Below are 19,528 nucleotides of genomic sequence, written 5' to 3' on the forward strand. Positions count from 1 at the left end.
CCCAGCCAGAGCCCTTATCCCCCCATGCCCCAACCCTCTGCCCTATCCTCTCCGACACCCCAAATCCCTCACCCCCAGCCAGAGCCCTCACCCCCCCCCACACCTTAATCCCCAGCCCTGAGCCCCTCCCACACCCCTCAGCCCCACCCCATGCATTTTGTTATATGCACCAACAGGCTAGGGGCTGGGGGCGGGACTTGGACCCGTTCTGGGCACCACCGAAAACGATCCAAACCTGCGGCCCCTGACTAAGCCCCGCCCCTAATCACCCCCGGGCGATCCCCGCGGGCGGGGGGCCCGGGCCATGGGCTGGGGGGAGTTAACGGGGGTGGAACTTCCTGGTCTCCGCGGCGCCTGTTTCCTCGTGGGGAAAACTCCCGGCGCCCGGGCCGCGCTGCGGGCGAGACCCCCCGATCCCTGCCGGGAACAGCCCCGGGAGCTCGCGGCCTTGTCCCCCGTGTGGGCGGCAGCGGCGGTGAGTCCGGGGCCCGGGGGCGGAGCGGGCAGGGAGGGGAAAGCGGCCCCTGCCGCGGCGGGAGCGAGTGGTGCCCGCGGCAAGGGATCGGAGCCTGAGCCCAGCTGGGTTCGCCCAGCCCCGCTGCCGGGGAGAGGGTGGGTGTGTGTGTGTGTGTGTGTGCGTGCGTGTGTGTAACTGAGCCTTGCAGGGTCCTTTCCACCAAGTCCCGCTCCCGGGGAGAGGGGGTGTGTGTGTGTGTGCGTGTGTGTAACTGAGCCTTGCAGGGTCCTTTCCACCCAGCCCCGCTCCCGGGGAGAGGGGTGTGTGTGTGTATGTAACTGAGCCTTGCAGGGTCCTTTCCACCCAGCCCCGCTCCCGGGGAGAGGGGTGTGTGTGTGTGTGTGTAACTGAGCCTTGCAGGGTCCTTTCCACCCAGCCCCGCTCCCGGGGAGAGGGGTGTGTGTGTGTGTGTAACTGAGCCTTGCAGGGTCCTTTCCACCCAGCCCCGCTCCCGGGGAGAGCGGGTGTGTGGGTGTGTGTAACTGAGCCTTGCAGGGTCCTCTCCACCCAGCCAGTGTCTGGGGTGCAAAGAGGGGAGCTCTGTGCAGCCAGTGCCCAGGAGGGGCCCCTGCAACCCAGCCAGCAACTGTCCTGAGATACAACACTTTTAAAAAAGCCTTGGTAATCCCCAAAGGCCTTGTGCACACACACAAGGTGTCTTGCTTTAACAATACCGGTGTATTTAACAGGGCCGGCTCTGGCTTTTTTGCCGCCCTAGGCAAAAAAGCCACCCCCCGCGCGGCAGGGGAAGGTGCTGAGCCTGGCCGCAGGCCCGCAATCCCCGAGTGGGCCGAAGCGCTGGGAGCAGGGCGGAGAGCCCGGCAAGAGCGCCGCAGGGAGGGCAGCGAGCCCAGTCGCGGCCCCACTCTCGGGCCGGAGCACCCCACCGCGCCGCCCCGCCTCCAGGCGCCACCCCAAGCACATGCTTGGTGGGCTGGTGCCTGGAGCCGGCCCTGGTATTTAAAGCATACAGCGCCAGCCCCGCAGGTGGCTATAATTATTTTGTTCCAAAGGTGCTTATATAGGAAAGGGAGAGAAGCTGCACTGATATATGGCCTCTCTGTCCCGCTATGACTGTACCCCTATGACGAGATCACTATATTGGTAAGAAATCTCACCCCCAACCCAAATAGTTCGACAGGTACAATATTTGATGTTCCGCGCAATCATTATAATCTGTAAAACCGTCACAGCACGAAAAATGAAAAGCTCCGATTCAGTTCTCCTAAATTCAAGTTACGCTTTCTTAAAAAGCCCGGATAACGATATCCAGCCGTAACATGAGAAAGGGAAGGAAGAAGTTGATCCATTGAAGCCATAAGGAACATTAACCTCACACCACTAATTTGTATTTCTGCTGCTGACCAGGCTGCCCTAATAACTGAAACACTGCGATTGTCTCCACCACAGAGCATTGGCCAGTGTAGCTTTGCCCCCAGAGCCTGTGAGTGGAGACACCGCGTACACCAACAGGAGGTGGTTTTCTGCCAGCATGGCTGCCCCACCTCCTCAAATGACCTTAGCTTCACCGATGTTCCTCAAATGGGGCCACCAGGGTCTTTTCTTGGGGTGACAGCCTCCTGGGCAGTGATTGGGGTCGGGGAGCGAAGCAGTGACCCCCCCCCAAGGACCCCCCAGCAGGGGTTGGACCCTGCCCCCTTCTGGAGCCAGAAATGCCAGAGGAGCAGGCAACTGGTGTGAGTTCCCCACCTTCCTAGGGGTGGTGGGGCTCGAGCGGCCAACTTCAACCCTGCAGTGACAGGCGGCCGGCTCCAAACGTGGGGCTTTGGGCTCCAGCTGTGTGGTGGCAGGTGTTGTACTTAAAGTACTGCACAGGATCTTTTCAGGGGGAATAAGGCAAAATGCCACATTTATTAGTAATACATGTATTCATTAACACTGTATTATATGCATATAATATATTACACTTACGCTCACACACACACACACACACACACACACAAACCCATTCCGTCTTGTTGTTACCAATTAGTTGCTCCCCTTAACTTCACTGGCCAGGTGAGTTAGATGGAGGAGGGGGTGGAGCCGGGCTTCTGCCGATCCGGATCGATGCTCCCATGTTGACAAGACGAGACCTGGGGTCCTCTGCAAGACACCTCACTTTTATAGCAGCTTTTCTCTTATGCAAATCTAGACCAGATTCAAACTCTGTGTCTGTGTCCATTGGTCCTTTGTGCTGCTTTCTTTTGAGTGTTGTCCCAATGCTGCAAAGAGGGTGTTTCCAAAAGAAGGTGCTTGCTTCTAACCCCCGAGGCTGTCAGTATGTCTGCTTGTCTTTAATGAGCCCACTTGACACGTTTTATTGTCCTTGGGTCTGGCTCCCAGCCCCTCTCCAACAATTGAGGCTGTCTGCCTTCCATGCCTTGCTCATCCACACCTCATTCATTCAACAGGGCAATTGATTAAGAGTGGGGGGGCGGGGAAGAGCTCTTGTTCTACTGCTAGCAAAAAGAAATGTTTCTTCTATCTTATTCTATCCTTAGGGGCTATAATATTATACCAAGGGCAATGCAAAGTTTCTAAATGAGGCTTTGATACAAAGTTCCATGAAAACAGAGGTCACACGTAGGTAGACCCACCACAAGGTTATATGAAGAGGCACAATGTAAAGTCATATGAAAATTATCAGAGATTGATCTACACAGGCTCTGTCAACTGGTCCTGGGCTCACCACTCCCCCATCGTCCCTGGTCCCCACTGTCTCCTCTGGCCCTGGGCTTGGGTCACGTGGCAGCGGGATCCATCCCCCAGGCTCTGGCTGTGGGGCTTCAGGATCTAGCCCCAGCCCCACAGCAACCAGTGCCAGCCCTGAGATCACCTCCCTCCCCCTGCCTGTCGCCCCTAGTCCCCCACTGCCTCTTCTAACCCTGGGCTCTGGCTGCGTGGCGGCGGGCTCCGTTCCTGCTGCCGGCCTCAGGCTCTGGCCGCGGAGCTCCAAGATCTGGCTGTGGGGTTTTGGGCTCTGGCCCCAGGCTCACCCCCACGATTGTCACTGTGTCCTCCATCCCCGGCCTCTGGCCATGCAGCGGCAGGCTCTGTTCCCTGGGCTCCAGCTGTGGGGCCTTGGGGTCTAGCCATGGGACTTTGGGCTCCATCAGCAGGCTCACCACCCCCTGCCCATCACCCCGGCCCCTACTGCCTCCTCTATCCCCAAGCTCTGGCCGCACGACAGCAGGCTCCATCCTCTGGCTGTGGAACCCCAGAATCCAGCCATGGGGCTTTGGGCTCTGGCCCTGTGATCATCCCCTGCTATCACCCCTGGACCCTGCTGCATCCTCCGGCCCTGGTCCCTAGCCGCTTGGCAGCAGGCTCCGGTCCCCAGCCACAGGGCTTTGGGCACCGGGCTCATCCCCACCCATTGCCACTGGTCCCTGCTGCTTCCCCTGGCCCCTCACCCACTCCCCATCCTCCCTAGCCACCGCATCAAATTTATTTAATTTTCCTAAAGTTAATTAAGTATTTTAGGAAAAATTGTCAGAGTGGCTGCCAGCAAGGGATGATTGTTAGAGCAGATATTTCCTGTTGGGGAATCAACAGGGAAGAATGATAGTGGGGTAAGAAGGATACACTGGGAGAGATCATCTTAAAGAATTGTTAGTCCTCTCAGCTGTAAATAAACCGTGTCTTCACACATAAATCAGGTAAACTGAGACTATATAGAAATGACATCACAACATATGTCTCTGGCAGAATATTCTTGGCAACGAGGTTTCTTTTGTCTGAAACCCTGTCTAATCAAATTGATATGGAAACTTAATTGGGAGAATGAAGACTGCACTTCCCTTCCAGATGCAGGACAGACACACGTTCAGCAATTAGACTGACAAGAAAGGGGAAATGTAGCTATTTCTTTCTGTATAGTGCTGTACTAATCTCTGATTAACAATCTGAGATTAAGTAATTCCAATTGAGCCTGTTATTTTGACAATCTTGAGTCATTAATTCAGACACGCAACAGCTTTAAGCTCAAAGCTTCCTATAAAAGCCTGTGAAGAAATAATTTCTTTGGTGCAATTGGTTGAAAACCAACTGTAGTTGACAAGCAGTGGGTCCATTGTTTAACAGGTGTTTTCTGAGTTACAGAAGATTTTTACCCTACTAGAATCTCTGTTCTCCAGTCTCTAGAAACCACGAAGAAGAAAGTCCATCAACTCAGAGACTCGGAAGCGGTAAGAGAACCGCGAGAGTCCATGGCTGGACCCTGAAAGAGAGAAAGCTGTACATGCTTATTTCCTTTTAGTTGCCATTCTGCCTCATGATATTTACATCCAAACTTGCATTTCACACAGCTGTGCCTAGCAGAATGGGGTTGTGGTCCATGAGTAAACCTCCGAGGCACTGTGGTAATAAATACGACATGATATGTACACCTGTTGTAATAACTGGGGCCGGACAGGCCTACCCCGACTGTGGAAAAATGGCCAAAATGTTATAAAATGTTCCAGGCACCTATAACAAATGCTAATGGGAAACGGTTCAAAAGGGAGACAAACAGATTGGGTTACTCCCAACAAACAGGCCTGCTGGTCTAGGTCAAAGAGTGTGTCAAGATCATGTCTGGTAAACAAGAGGAATGTGGGATCAGAAATCAGTGCGGAAAGTTTTTCCACCCAGACAGTTTTAAGTTTGTTTTAGCTACAAATGAAGTGAGTTGTAAATTCTTCGCTTTGTTAACCTTTGAAAGGTTTAACTATGATTTTGCTAGCATCTAATTGAATGAGATTTGTAAATCTTATAACTCTAGGATTGTGTTATGATCGTGTCTGGTAAACAACAGGAGTCTGGGATCAGACATCAATGGACCAAAATTGGTTAAGGTTAACGTACATACTCTGGCAAACTACCAATTGTTATCCAGGTGTGTTTTGAGCTTGTTTGGGCTGAGCATGCAAAGCTGTCTGCTAATGTTCTTGTTTAAAAAATCAGAGGGTTTTATCATTTTGTTTGATAGTTATTACTGGTTTTTAAATCTCTTTTTACAAATGCTTTGTTTCTCTTTTGTGTATTTTAAGGTTTGTAGTTTCCCTAACTGGTGGTAACTTTGAACTTTCAACGTAAAGGCATTTTTAAGCAAAATGCAAAAGTGATAAAATAAAGTGTTTTAAATTGTTAAGTTGCTAAAGCAAACTTCTGCTCGGATAACATTTTTCAGCGGAATGGCAGCTTAATTCAGGGCTGTACATTGAGTTTCAAACCATCCGCAAGGGCTGTTGCAACCCTCAAGATTTTTTGTGATTGGGAAAAACAAAACAAGGTGTTGGTGGTGGATTTTGTTATGTGAAACAGCGCAGTTCTAGTGGTTCGAATTAGACCTCTGGGAGCGGCTAAATTGCCTCAGTGGCCGGGAAATGTTGGTGGGCAAGGCCTGCCGTAGGGTGTACCTTACTACCTTTGGGTGTAGCAAATGGCTCATGGATGCAAAATTGGTTCCAAAGAACATTCACTGGCTGCTTCTTTTTAAAAGGAGGAAATATACAGGGGTAAAAATGACACAAGGGCTAAAATTTCTGCTAGTCAGCAAGTTTAACCACTTGTGCATGACATTTTCACCGTTTATGTAAATGTGCAGCTTTAAAAAGGCAAGAGGAGTAGGGATTGGGGGGGGGGGGGGGGGGGAGATTTTTTTGATATTTCCCAATCTGGACTTTGAGCAAAAAATGTGACAAGAGCTAGTGTGTTTCTAAAAATCTGAAGACTGAGACCAACATCAGTTTTAAGTTTGTCTTAGGTACAGCTCCAATGAGTTGTAAGTTCTTATCTTTATTAGCATTGGAAAGGTTCAAATGTGATGTTTGTAGCATCTAATCAAATAAGATTTGAAAATTCCCAATTTTGAGATGCTTGTATTGTAAAGTTTGCAAATTCCTCAAGTACTTTCCTCCCACACCCTGCCCGTTTCTACAACAGCGGGTTTGCGAGTCAGCATGCGAGACAGAACTGCATTTTCTATCTTCGCTGTTTTCCTCTCCCTTTTTCTGTGCATTTGTCTTGTTTTGTCTTCACAGAAACGAGATCAGACTTTAACAACAGAAGCAACAGCTCCAGCCCATTTCATTTAACTTCTTCTCTTCTCTCCCCCCCTCACCCCCAGAAAAGGAATGTTGTTACCATCCATAAGAACATCAAAAAGACTGCTTCTCAGGGTTTCCTCCTCCCCCCTCTTGAAAACTCTCTACAGCTAAAGGAAAATGGAATAAGGCATATAGTTGAAATGAAAGCCTTATGTAGTACTGTACATTTCAAATTCCTTAAGGGTCTTGAAAAAGGAACAGTTAAATCTGGATCTGGTACAAGTTCCAACAAAAAGGTTGCCATTAAATAAAATTCTGTAAATTCATATTCATGAGAAAATTGTAAAACCTTTGAGTGATGCCCCTGAAATGTAGAAGGATTATGTTACAAGGGAAGCTATCTGGGGTAAAGACTGTCTTTTTGTTCTGTTCTTTTTCAGTGCCTGATACAATGGGGTCTTGCCCCATGATTAAGAGTCCTGAGCTCTAAGGGAACACAAATAAATAATAATGTTCATTAAAAAGCATAAAAAGAGCCACCTACCTGCAGGAGTGCAATTGTGATCTGATATTCCTAGGTGCCAGGATCAGTCAAATAAAAGGCAGAATTGAGGTAACATCACCTGAGTGCAGAAAGGGTTCACTAGGAAGAAAAAAGCAGCCCAGGAAGGAAGAAGGTTTGGTTTGGGCAGAAGGCCACAAGGAAGAGATACAAAATTGAGGGATCTCTTCTAGTCATCAAAGGGCAGAACCCAACTGATATTGGTGAAAACTGGAAGATGGAAATTTGGCGGGACACAGAGCCCCTTTCGTGTGTGTGGCAGGCCCATTGGCTTTCAATAACTCTGTTTAGTAGAGAATCTGAGAGCCACATGTCACTGCCCCTCAGATGCTACCTTTGTCCCTCACACAGAGCTAACAACGTCTATGTTTCCCAGGTCTCAGTTTGTGTGATCGGAAGAGAAGGGATGGAGCCCCCGTCCAGCTCAAGGTCTCGGAGGTTCCACCGCCCAGGACCACAACTGAGCTGTGAACTCAGAGAGAAGCTGCAGTATTCACAGCAACTAGGTAATAAGTTGTGTGTGGAGATGCATGTGATGTTGGGGAGCATGGATAGCACAGCAGGGAGGGGAGTCCCCAAGGCAGCCTGTATGAAATCATTGGGACAGTGTATCTAATGGCATGTGGAGGCTGGGTGAATCCATGTTCCTAGTAGAGTCGTGAGGTCCAGGAGCGTGTGTGTCTGTGTGGGTCCCTCTAACGGTATCTTTGTAATCCTTTAGATCTTCCTGCACCTTATTTATTTGTTCCTTATGATAAGGGGAATGAAGGAGACCAGGATATGGTGGCCTCACTCTGTAGGTTTGGCTTTATGGTGAGTTGTGAAACGGTGCTTGTTTCAGTGGCCTGAGTTGGGGCTGAATTCTGGAGGAATGGGGAGCTTTGTGGGCAGGCTGAGTCTGGCATCTCTTGCTGTGTGGAGGAGGCTGGGATAGTGGGAAATGGGATTCCACCCCCCCCCCCCCCTCCCCATAATGCTGCATTGACTGTGATGTCTTTGCCCTTTGCTGCTCAGCTTGTGTCTGAGTGGTGGGATTGTGGCCAGACCAGACAGGTGCTGAGTGGGGGACCCATGTCATTTCAGATGCCAGTGACATTTGAGGAGGTGGCCGTGTTCTTCTCTGAAGATGAATGGACTCTTTTGGATGAAAAGCAGAAGGAACTCTACAGAGATGTCCTGCAGGAGAATTATGAGACTCTCCTCTCGTTGGGTGAGCAGTTGCTATAGTCCCCGTAGTGTAGACATGGCCTAAATCTCCTATAAGGAACACAGCCCATTTCCCACCAGACAGTCTGCTTGCCAAAAGGGGATACTGAAGCCTATATGGATTGTGTCTTTCCCCTTCAGTCCAAGATTTTCTTTGCTGTTCTTTGTAGTTAAGTGATCGAGAAATACTTGACATGTTGTGATGTATGTACCTCTTTCCAACGAGCAGGATTTCCGATCACTAAACCAGATGTGCTGTCCCAGATAGAGCGAGGGGAAAAGCCATGGTTCCCAGATCTCCAGGGCTCCGAGGAAAGGGAAATCCCAAGAGGAACTACGACAGGTGAGGAATGAGTGACACCAACTGAGAAATCATCTGGGCCTGAGGGGAAAAGCTGGGATCCCAGCAAACCCACTGAGTCCTCCCCCTGTTCTGTCCCATCTCATCTGACTCATTGTTGTGCCCTGTCCTCATGGCAGGTCTCACTCCTGGCTTCCACTCGTTCTGCCTGATCCCTGGCAGAAGGCTTTTCCTTAAGGCTCAGATGGGATTTTGAGGCAGAACTGGCCCCTCTTTTCCCTTCTGTGGAAAGATTTGGGGGAATTTACTTCCTACCTATCAGGTTCTGTTAGCAATGATAAATCCCTTTACTGCCCCCTCCGTCCCCAGCACATGCAGTGAATCCCATTTGGATTCTCTCTCCCAACAGGTACCGGGACAGCAAGTGAAAACGAGGAGAGTCCCCAGCAGGAAGCGGCTGTGGGAGTGAAGATTCACAGGATGTTGTTAGGGAGACCACAGTGCCCTGCCGTGGCAGATGCCAGTGAGAGTCATGGCAGGGTGGGATGGCAGAGGGGAGACCCTCCAGGTAGGAGTAAATCCACTCACAAGAGAAGAGGTTTGAGGAAATCCAAGGATGCCAGTGCCCACCCGGTAACCCATATGGGGGAGTCACCAAATACTGTCAATGAACTGGGGGAAAGAGTCAGTAACAGTTCACTCCTTATTCAGCACTGTCAGCAAACGGGTGCAGAAAAAAGTGTTTACAAGTGTTATGAGTGTGGCAAAGGCTTCGCTCGACAAGAAAACCTTCAGCTTCATCTGAGAGTTCACCCAGAGGAGCAACCTTATACATGTAATGAATGTGGGGAAAGCTTCAGGCTCAAGACAAGCCTTGTTCTTCATTGTTACACAGTCCACGAGTCAGAGAGACCCCATAAGTGTCCAGATTGTGGCCAGCTCTTTATCCGGAGAGAGAGACTTACTCAGCATCAGAGAATCCATTCAGGAGAGGTATCTAGAGGGTTTAACGATGGGATGGTGAGAGAGACGGAAGGGCTTGTGAGAGCAGAGCTGGACAGGATGTTGTTGGAAAGACCCCAGAGTCTTGAGTGGGGAGAAGCCTGTGGAAGTGAGGGAGCTGCACAAAGGCAGCATGGGAGCCCTACAGGGGAGAGCGGCAGCATATCTGTGCAACATAAAAAAGTTTCCAAGAAACTGAACTGCACCATTGGGCACCAGAGCACTAATAGGGGAGCACAACCGAGTACAAGTAGTGACCAGAAAAGCTTCAGTAGCAACTCAGCAGTGCACCAGAAAGTCCGTCCCAAAGAGAGACGTTACAGCTGTGCTGAGTGTGGGAAAAGCTATTACCACAACTCGCACCTCCGATGGCATCAGAAAAAACACACGGGAGAGAAATCCCATGTATGCGCCGACTGTGGAAAGAGCTTTAACTGCAGATCGTCACTCAGCAGACACGAAAGGATCCACAAAGAGGAGAAAAACTACAGCTGCCCTGACTGTGGGAAAAAATTCAGGGAGTACTTGCACCTTGCTTCACATCAGACAATCCACACAGGGGAGAGAGCCTATCAGTGTCCTGACTGTGACAAAAGCTTCAGACTGAAAGGCGTCCTTTGTACTCACCGTAAAACCCACACGGGAGCTAAACCTTTTAAATGCACCGAATGCGGGCAAGGCTTCGGGCGGAAAGAAACCCTACATAAACACATGAGGACCCACACTGGGGAGCGGCCCTATAAATGCACCCAGTGTGAGAAAAGTTTTCGTCAGAAGTTCTCCCTTTCCCAGCATCAGTTAACACACCGGGAAGGGAGGACTCACGCGTGTACGGAATGTGGGAAAGGCTTCAATCACAAATCAAACCTTGTTCAACACTTGGCAAAACTACACTTGAAAAAGAAACCCCATGCAGCAAATGTAGCTTCAGATTAAACAGATCTATAATTGCAATGGTAGAAAACTGTGGAGTGGTATTTTTTTTATTCTGGTAAGACACTTCTCTAGCCATATGTATTCTAAAATACAAGGCTTAAGGAGGATGGGTGGGTAGTATCGCCTTATTTATGATGATGGGAGGGGGACAAAGCTGATGAAGAGAGGAACTGATCTTTCAATGGGTTTGGGGGATGGTTAATGGGAATTTCAAGGCAGTGGAGTTGAATTTTGGAAGCTGAGCAGCGGCGTGCCATCAATGGATGCAATGCATGGATTGCATCCCCATGTGAGCATTGAATATGACTTCCTGACTGGCTGTGCCAGTGGGACGATTCCACCCGGCCCCTGAATACACAGGGAGGATGCCATTTTGTAGAACAAAATGGCATCCTCCACACATTGTGAAGACACGGGTATTTAACATGGCACTCTACAGACGGATTAAAACCTGGCGAACTGAGATGTCTCAATCTGTAACTGTAAACAGGGAATCCTCATTGAACAGGTGTGTTTCTAGTGGGGTCCTGCAGAGATCCATTCTTGATCTGCTGCTATGTAACATTTTTATCAGTGACCTGGAAAAAAACCTAAATGATCACTGATCAAGTCTGCAGGTGACACTCTAATCTGGGGGGTGGTAAATCAATGAAGAGGACTGGTCACTGATTCACCGTGAACTGGATCACTTTGCAAACTGGGCAAAAGAAAACAGTCTGCATTTTAATGTGGCTAAACGTCTACATCTAGGACAAAACATGTAGGCCATACTTATAGGATGGGGGATTCTATCCTGGGAAGAGTATCAGGGGGTAGCCGTGTTAGTCTGTATCTACAAAAACAACAAGGAGTCTGGTGGCACCTTAAAGACTAACAGATTTATTTGGGCATAAGCTTTCGTGAGTAAAAACCTCACTTCTTCGGATGCATCCGAAGAAGTGAGGTTTTTAACTCACGAAAGCTTATGCCCAAATAAATCTGTTAGTCTTTAAGGTGCCACCAGACTCCTTGTTGTATCCTGGGAAGGTGGGACTCTGGAAAAGATTTCGGGTTTGTGGTGGATAATCAGCTGAAGATGAGCTCCCAGTGCCATGGTGTCTCCAAAAGAGCTCATGCAGTCCTGAGATGGATAAATGGGAATCTCGAGTAGGATCAGAGAGGTTATTTTACCTCTGTATTTGGTACTGAGGCAACTGTATTTTTTTAACTTATCTACGCCGGAAGTTGTACTGGTATAATTTTGCCAGTACGGTTATAGTGGCATAACTTCCTGTGAATAAGTGTGTCAACATGGGGAGTTACAGAGGTATAATTACACTGGTATATTTTATGCCAGTTTAATTCCTCGTGTAGACAAACCCTTAGCAAGAGAAATTTTAAAGGTGACAGGTGAACAGGAGTAAGTCAGCCTTGCCCCTACCCTCACAGCAGCTTTCTGCCATGTACTAACTGGCTATAGTGCTGTTGGCTAAAGGTACAGCTCACTTTCAAAGGCATATGGCTAAGAATGGGTTGCCAATGAACAAGGAGCTACTAGGTTGTAAACAATTGGGGTATATGTGTCGGGATAAGCAAATTGGAGTAGACCGGTGTTGACACTATAAGATAGGTCAGGAAAGATTTTTATGGCTTGCCTTGGGACAAGATTCCCATGATATTTTGCAATTAAGAAAAAGCTATCTAGCAAGGAATGGAATTTTACAGTGCAGCAACCGATGACATATTTTGTTATGCAATATATTTTTGCAATGTACTAAGTGCAACATATTTGCAAGATATGTAATGCATAAAAAAGGCCATAAACAATGAATAACCAATAGGTTTTGAAACAGTTGAAAAAGTACAAGGAAAAGGGAACTGAAGTAAGAGTCTGAGGGAACTGAAGTAAGGGCATGTATACACTTACCAGGGATCGATGCTGCTGCAGTCGATGCACTGGGCATTGATTTAGTCGGTCTAGTTAAGACCGACTAAATCAACTGCAGATCGCTCTCTCATCAATTCCGGTACTCCACTGGAATGAGAAGTGTAAGGTAAGTTGATGGGAGGGCATCTCCCGTCGATGCAGCGCGGTGTAGACACCACAGTAAATCGACCTAAGCTATATCGACTCCAGCTATGTTATTGGAGTTGTGTAATTTAGGTCGACTTACCACTGTAGTGTAAACAAGGCCTAAGATATGGAGAAGTATACACCAAAAGGAGGAAACTGATAAGGGTTGAAATGTTGAACTAAAGAGAGCTACCAGCGTACAATTACCACAAGAAATCCTAAGTAAGACCATTGGCAGACAAGATCCAGACTGTCTGAAACTACAGAGAAGGCCTTCTACAGTTGTGAGTAATTGTATGTGCTGTCTTGACTGTTTAATAAATTCATTCAAAGCTGACTTGTTAACCAAATCTAAATTTAAGAGAAGGCTATTCATTAAATATATAATCACAATTAAAATTCCTATCCATTATTAGTCATTTATTAATTATTGGTTGATTATCAACACAAGAAATATGTAAACTACAGTCACTGAAAGCCTGTTCTCTACACTGGAAATGTCTGACCTTTCTGTATTCTGCCGTTTTATTGCTAATCAATAAAGTGATTGAGCCGAGGTATCTGAGGTCTCATTAACTGATGACAAACGTAACCAGCAACCATCTCAAACCACTTACAAGATCACATTTCTAGCTGTAATGGGAATGGGGCCTAATAGTGACTGGATTTCATAAGGATGGAGGACAGTGTCCCAGCAGTGTGAGGCATTAAGGGGAAGTGACTACAGATCAAAGAAGAGATGCCTTTCTTTTCATTTCTCAATAGACTGATTAACAAAAGTAGCACGACTTTACACTGTTAACTCTGTGTGCTATTAATTAAACATGAATGCCCCAGTGAGGGTGGGTGTGCCTATTATGAAACAGTGAGTTTGTGTATTTCTTTGGTTGTGCTGGGGACTGTTGTGATACAGTAGTTCACAACCAAAACATGGCTCCTAGTACTAAGGAACACATTGCTTTTTCTCTGGAAGGTTGTGGGGGTAAATCCCTTGTTCGTGAAGAATTTCTAAGGGGATCCATTTTTGCTCAGCTCCCTGCTCCCTCCCTCTCCCTGGGAAGAGGTTGGGATCTGAGCCCCGCTTCTTTTACCCGTCTGCAAAATCAATTCTTTCTTCTTTCATCAACTGCCATGACGTTGTTGAGTCTCAATAGCCACATCAGAGCAGACCAGTCGTTCAGCTAGTCCTGTGTCTGACAGCAGCCAACACTACACACTTGGTTGGAACGTGCAGGAAACCCCGTAGTGGACAATTATGGGGAAATCTGTCCCTAGCAAAAGTTTCTGCCTAATCCTGTCAACCAGTTGTTGGTTTGTGCCCTGAAACAGATTCCTCATCTATACATTATATATTAGTTCAGCTAGTGTCACTCTGGAGGTTCTCATTATCTCTGTTTCTATCTGATCCTTTTTCAAAATTCCATGAGTTCCAAGTCTCAGTGCGATCTAGTGGAAATGATTTCCATACGTTTATATATCTATATTTGAGATAATCTGATCTCCTGTATATCACAGGCTATTACATTTCACCCAGCTACCCAATAACCTCTGTTTGCCTAAAGAACACCTAGAAAGGCATCCAGCCTTGATCTGAAGACCTCAAGAGAAAGAGAATCCACCACTACCCTCGGAAGTTTGTTCCAGTGGTTAATCACCCTCACCTGTAAAATTTGGGAATTTATTCCTAATTCAAATTTGTTTTGCTTCATTTTGCAGTCATTGGCAGTGGCTCTTCCTCCATTCCATTAAACAGCCCTTTAGGACCCAGCATTTTCTCCCCTTAAAGACATTTAAATTGTAATCAAATCACCTGACCTCTGAATCTTTTTGAGAAGTGAACACATTGAGCTCTCTAAGTCTCTCACTGTGAGGTATTTTGTCTCGCCCTGTGATCATTTTGTGGCTCCTCTCTGTACCCTCTCTCCAGTGTTTCAATATGATTTGTAAAATGTGACTACAAGAACTGTACACAGTATTATAGTATCAGTCTCACCAAGGTGATACACAGGAGTAAAATCACTCTCGCCCTACTTATTACTCCTCTGATTACACATCCAAACATCACATTAGCCCTTTTCGCCACAGGATCACACGGGGAGCTCATGATCAGATGTCTGTCAACTATGACCCCTAAATCCTTTTCAGAGTCACTGCTTTCTAGGATACAGTCACCCATTCTGCAGCCCTGGCCGGCATTCTTAGGTGGATGGCCTTGTGTTAGACCCGCAGTAGAGGTCTCCCATGGGGAGCAAGTAGATACCGGACACAGTGTTGGTATATAATGCGCTAAATGCTCTTTATTGATTACAAAACAAACCTTACTCACTCCACGTTGATACCCCAAACATACTATACCAGAGTCCAAAGGTCAGCATAGTCCCGATGGTCAGTCGAGGTTCCTTCCGTCAGGATAAGATCATAAGATGCTGGGAGCCGGCAAAAACCACATCTATATCCACCTGGGGCTCTGGATCAATAAACTATTCTGATTTGCAGAAATCATAGGCAATCATTTGTAGTGCATTCTGTTGCGTCATCGGTTCTTGGCCTAGTAAACAAAGGCATTCTACCCACACGATTTCAAAGACACAATCCTGGGCAGGCCGCCATGATCCAAGGCATGCCATTTCCTCCAATTCTTATACAATTTTATATCAGTCCAGCTGGTGGTGTTTCCTTTTCTGATGATTTTCTGTGTTTTTCTCAGAACATAAGATTGTTTTTGCACAAATAGTTCTAATAGTTCTTGATCTTAAGTTCTTGCTTTGGTTGCCAACTTGCAACGCACGTATTCATGTCAAGTACACGTCATTCATACCAGGCCTCAATGACCTATAACATATTACCTGGTATATGAATCACACTGGATATAGTTTTATATATCACAACACTTGTATTTGGCTGTATTGTTTGTTTAGTTCTCCTTATGTGGTTATTACCTGGCAATAAATAAATTTTATGGTTAAGCTGGTTGTTTCCCTCCCTCCCTCTCTCTCTTGTGTTTTTGGCTTCCCCATTCGCTCTGCAGCAACGCTCCTCTTACCTAAGCTAAAGAGCCCTGCAGTGCCCAAAAATCCTGTGGGGTTTGCTCATCACGTGGGTTACTACCAGAACAACTGTAATGGGAAAGTGGGGATAGGGACATGCGGCAACTTGGAAGTGCTGCTCGACCCTGCCTACTCAGGCGTGCTCTATTCCGGTGCCGTGCTCGTGGCATATGGGGGTGGCAGCTTGGAAGTGCTGCTCGACCCAGCCTGCTGAGTCCAGGGACATATAAGGGGTACGCTTCGGAGTGCTGGTTGACCTGGTCCGCTCAGATACGCTCTGTTAATGTGTGTGTTCATCTGATTCTGGGGCTGGAGGAACCCAGCCCTGGGGAACCTCAGTCGTGCAGGATAGCTCCATTGGGAGGGAACTTGCAGCAGGGAGAAGTAGAGCTCCATATGAGAACACAAGTGACACAAGCAGTACATTGATAGAATTACACTCCCCGCCCCCCAAAGAGTAACCCTAATAAATAAGCATACCACAAAATAATGGGCAAATCTGGTAACACTGTTGTTCTTCAAGGTGTGTTGCACGTGTTTATTCCGTAATCCACCCTCCTGCCCTCTACATCATAGTTTTCTGGAAAGAAGGAACAGAGGGGGCAAGGGGATGGCTGGGTTCCTTAGTGACAGGTACCACTGAGGAAAAAATTTTCAGCAAGTGTGCTTGGGGTGCACACACACCTAGAAGGAATGGACGTGTGCAACACATCTCAAAGAACAACCTTTACAGAAGGATTGTAAACACTTTTAAAAAATTAAAGCAGAGATTCTGATATGATCACCTGATTGCATGAGCAAGGCTTTAAGAAAAGCACCAAATATTGCAAGAAGGGATAAAATGGCTGGATATGGAAACAATGCACTCGCCTCAAGACACAGCAACTTCTTCAGGGATTCTAGCTTCCTACACACGATATCTTCCAGCTCTGCATTGCAAAGTGCAAACCAAATCCAATATGTAGACCAGGAGTCAGCAACCTTTCAGAAGTGGTGTGCCAAGTCTTCATTTATTCACTCTAATTTAAGGTTCCGCGTGCCGGTAATACATTTTAATGTTTATAGAAGGTCTCTTTCTATAAGTCTATAATATATAACTAAACTATTGTTGTATGTAAAGTAAATAAGGTTTTTTAAATGTTTAAGAAGCTTCATTTAAAATTAGATTAAAATGCAGAGCCCCCCGTACTGGTGGCCAGGACCCGGGCAGTGTGAGTGCCACTGAAAATCAGCTCGCATGCTGCCCTTGGCATGCATGCCATAGGTTGCCTACCCCGATGTAGACTGTAAACTCTTTGGGGGCAAGGACCTTGTCTCCTTATTTGAGGAGTGTCCTATGGAGACCAGGAATTTCTCTCCTTTTTAGGTGAATAAGCACACTCTTTGGCCTCTGTAAAAATAACAGATGAGAGTTTTCTTTTAATCAAAGCTGAGATTCTGCTGTAATCACATGACTCCTGGAACTGGGGCACTAAGTAGGACGTATAGTGTCTATCCCTTATTTAAATGCCTCCCAAAATCATTAATGCATGCCGAGTTAGGGTTGCTCAGTGGTGCCTCATGCCCTTCCAGACTGAAAAGTGGCTAAACCTAAACCTCTGAAAACCAGGAAATACAAAGTGAATGCCAAACGTGCTAAGCCCCTACCACTGTTGTTAAAACAAAACCAAAATTGATGTGTCCATGACTGAATATAGGGCTTCAGAGGGAAGACCAACCCGGAAACCCGCGTGGATGGCAGACTACCTGGATTCCTAGGAGTTTCAGCAGTAATGTTTTGGTTGCTGTTTTCAAACTCTTATTAAACAGAAGTGGGGAATGTTGTAATGATCTGTGCAGATAGCACCTCCACCAACAGCTGGTGCATCTTTATCTTAGTGTTAAGTTGTCTTGTTTTCATAATGTGTGTTGTCCTGGTTGGGAAGGGCAGGGTTAAGGATGGGGAGGCCACTTGTTCCAGATAAAACCGGCTGGTCCCCTTTTTGAGAAGTTTGTCCTCTTTTCAGTACTGGGACTGGTATTGGATGGGGGACAATGTTCAGCCCCTTCTGACTCTTAAAAATGGCACGCTTCATGCAGTATGACCTTGCATGTAGGTCACGCCAGTGGGACAAGGCATTCTTAAAAATAGTGTCCCCCCCGCAGCGTGACTTTGCACTCACCATGAGTAGAGGTCACACCAGTATGGGCAGGGTGGGTATGCTCTTAAAGATCATGTCCCCCATGTGGTGGGATCTCACACTCATGTTGTCCCCCCAGTTTCTGGAAATATCAGAGTGTTTTCTGTAGGGTTGCCACCTTTCTAATTGCTGCTAACTCGACCCCTGAAGCCCTGCCCCTGCCTCACCTCTTCCCCCAAAGCCCCACCCCATCTTCACCTCTTCCACCAGGCTCCACCTCTTCTCTCCCTCTTCACTCAGGCCCTGCTCCCTTGTCTGCCTCTTCCCCCCCAAGGCCCCACCCCTGTTGCTCCTCTCCCCCCCCCCCACTTGCTGAATTGTCTCCACCTCCCCTCCCCCCATCAGCTGGGCTCCCTCTGCTCTGGGCTGGGATGGCAGCTCCTGCAGCCTGACAAGGAGCCTGCCTGCAGGTAGGAGGTGACCCGGGCTGGCCCGGGTTAATGACCCGGCACTTGACCCCGCCTCGGGGTCATCGGACTTTGTACTGACCAGACACTGCCACGTCCCCATTTTGACCAGACTTTCCAGTCAAAAAGCTGCCACCTGGCAACCCTAAACAGCACCTGGACACAGAAACCAAAAACCGGACGGCCCAGGTAAAACCCAGACAGGTGGCAACGCTCGTCCTCTGGAACACGTGACCTGTCACCTTAGTTCAAGGTCAGAGGAAACCTGTCTTGTCTGTGTGTGTGTATCGGAGTTGGTAGTTGCAGTGAACTAATAAATGCTGTGATTTCTCTGGCTTACCTATTACAGTATCTCTGGTGAATTAGAAGAAACAACCACAGAGGTGGTCAAATAAACCCTTGCCGGCCGCTGCCGGCTACAAAAGGGAGCGGCACCGGCAGCAGGATGAGGCGGCGGCACACACGTGATGGCAGCCCCCTTCCCCTGGCACCCATCACAGGGGAGGTGAGGCGAGGGGGCTTCCTGGACCAGAGGGGCCCAGCCCGTAGGAGTATGTGCAGTGACAGTGCTGAGTGACTGTACTGCCGGGGGGAAATGGGGGCCCTCCCTTGGAGCTCGTTGCTTTGGGAGGACAGGGCTGGGGGGACTGTGGAGTCCTCTCTGGCCCCAGCCCTGGGGCTGCCTGCCTGCACCCCAAACTCCTCATCTCCAGCCCTACCCCTGAGCCCTCACCCCCCGCCCCAACCCTCTGCCCAGGGTCGGCTCCAGGCACCAGCGCAGCAAGGAGGCCAAGGGAAAGGGGCGGCACGTCCCTCAGTCCCCCGTGGAGGGCAGGAACTGCCACCGAATTACCGCCGAAAAATGAAGCAGCGGCGGTAGAAATGCCGATCACAGCTTCCCCCCCCCTCCGCCCCCGCCGCTTCGGGCAGCAAAAACGCTGGAACCGGCCCTGCCTCTGCCCCAGCCCTGAGCTCCCCTCCTGCACCCCAAACCCCTCATCCCCAGCCCCACCCTGCAGCCCTCACCCCTGCACCCCAATCCTCTGCCTTAGCCCTGAGCCCATCCCACACCCCAAACCCCTAATCCCCAGCCAGAGCCCTTATCCCCCCACGCCCCAACCCTCTGCCCTATCCTCTCCGACACCCCAAATCCCTCACCCCCAGCAAGAGCCCTCATCCCCCCCCCTTAATCCCCAGCCCTGAGCCCCTCCCACACCCCTCAGCCCCACCCCATGCATTTTGTTATATGCACCAACATGCAGGGGGCGGGACTTGGACCCGTTCT

The 19,528-nt window shown here is 48.4% G+C and overlaps 1 protein-coding gene across 1 annotated transcript in view; it reads left to right on the forward strand.

Annotated features, from left to right (window-relative positions):
* The first annotated feature begins 219 nt into the window (after positions 1 to 219).
* The window catches only part of LOC128836860 (zinc finger protein 585A-like), a 133,681-nt gene continuing 114,372 nt past the window's right edge, over positions 220 to 19,528 (forward strand). Inside the window, exons 1-3 of the mRNA XM_054027536.1 lie at positions 220 to 475; positions 7,488 to 7,617; positions 7,833 to 7,924. Coding sequence (XP_053883511.1) covers positions 305 to 475; positions 7,488 to 7,617; positions 7,833 to 7,924 — 393 coding nt within the window. The 5' untranslated portion in view covers positions 220 to 304. The remainder of the gene's footprint in view (positions 476 to 7,487; positions 7,618 to 7,832; positions 7,925 to 19,528) is intronic.

Source organism: Malaclemys terrapin, chromosome 4 (assembly GCF_027887155.1).
Source record: "Malaclemys terrapin pileata isolate rMalTer1 chromosome 4, rMalTer1.hap1, whole genome shotgun sequence".
Classification (NCBI taxonomy): Eukaryota; Metazoa; Chordata; order Testudines; family Emydidae; genus Malaclemys; species Malaclemys terrapin.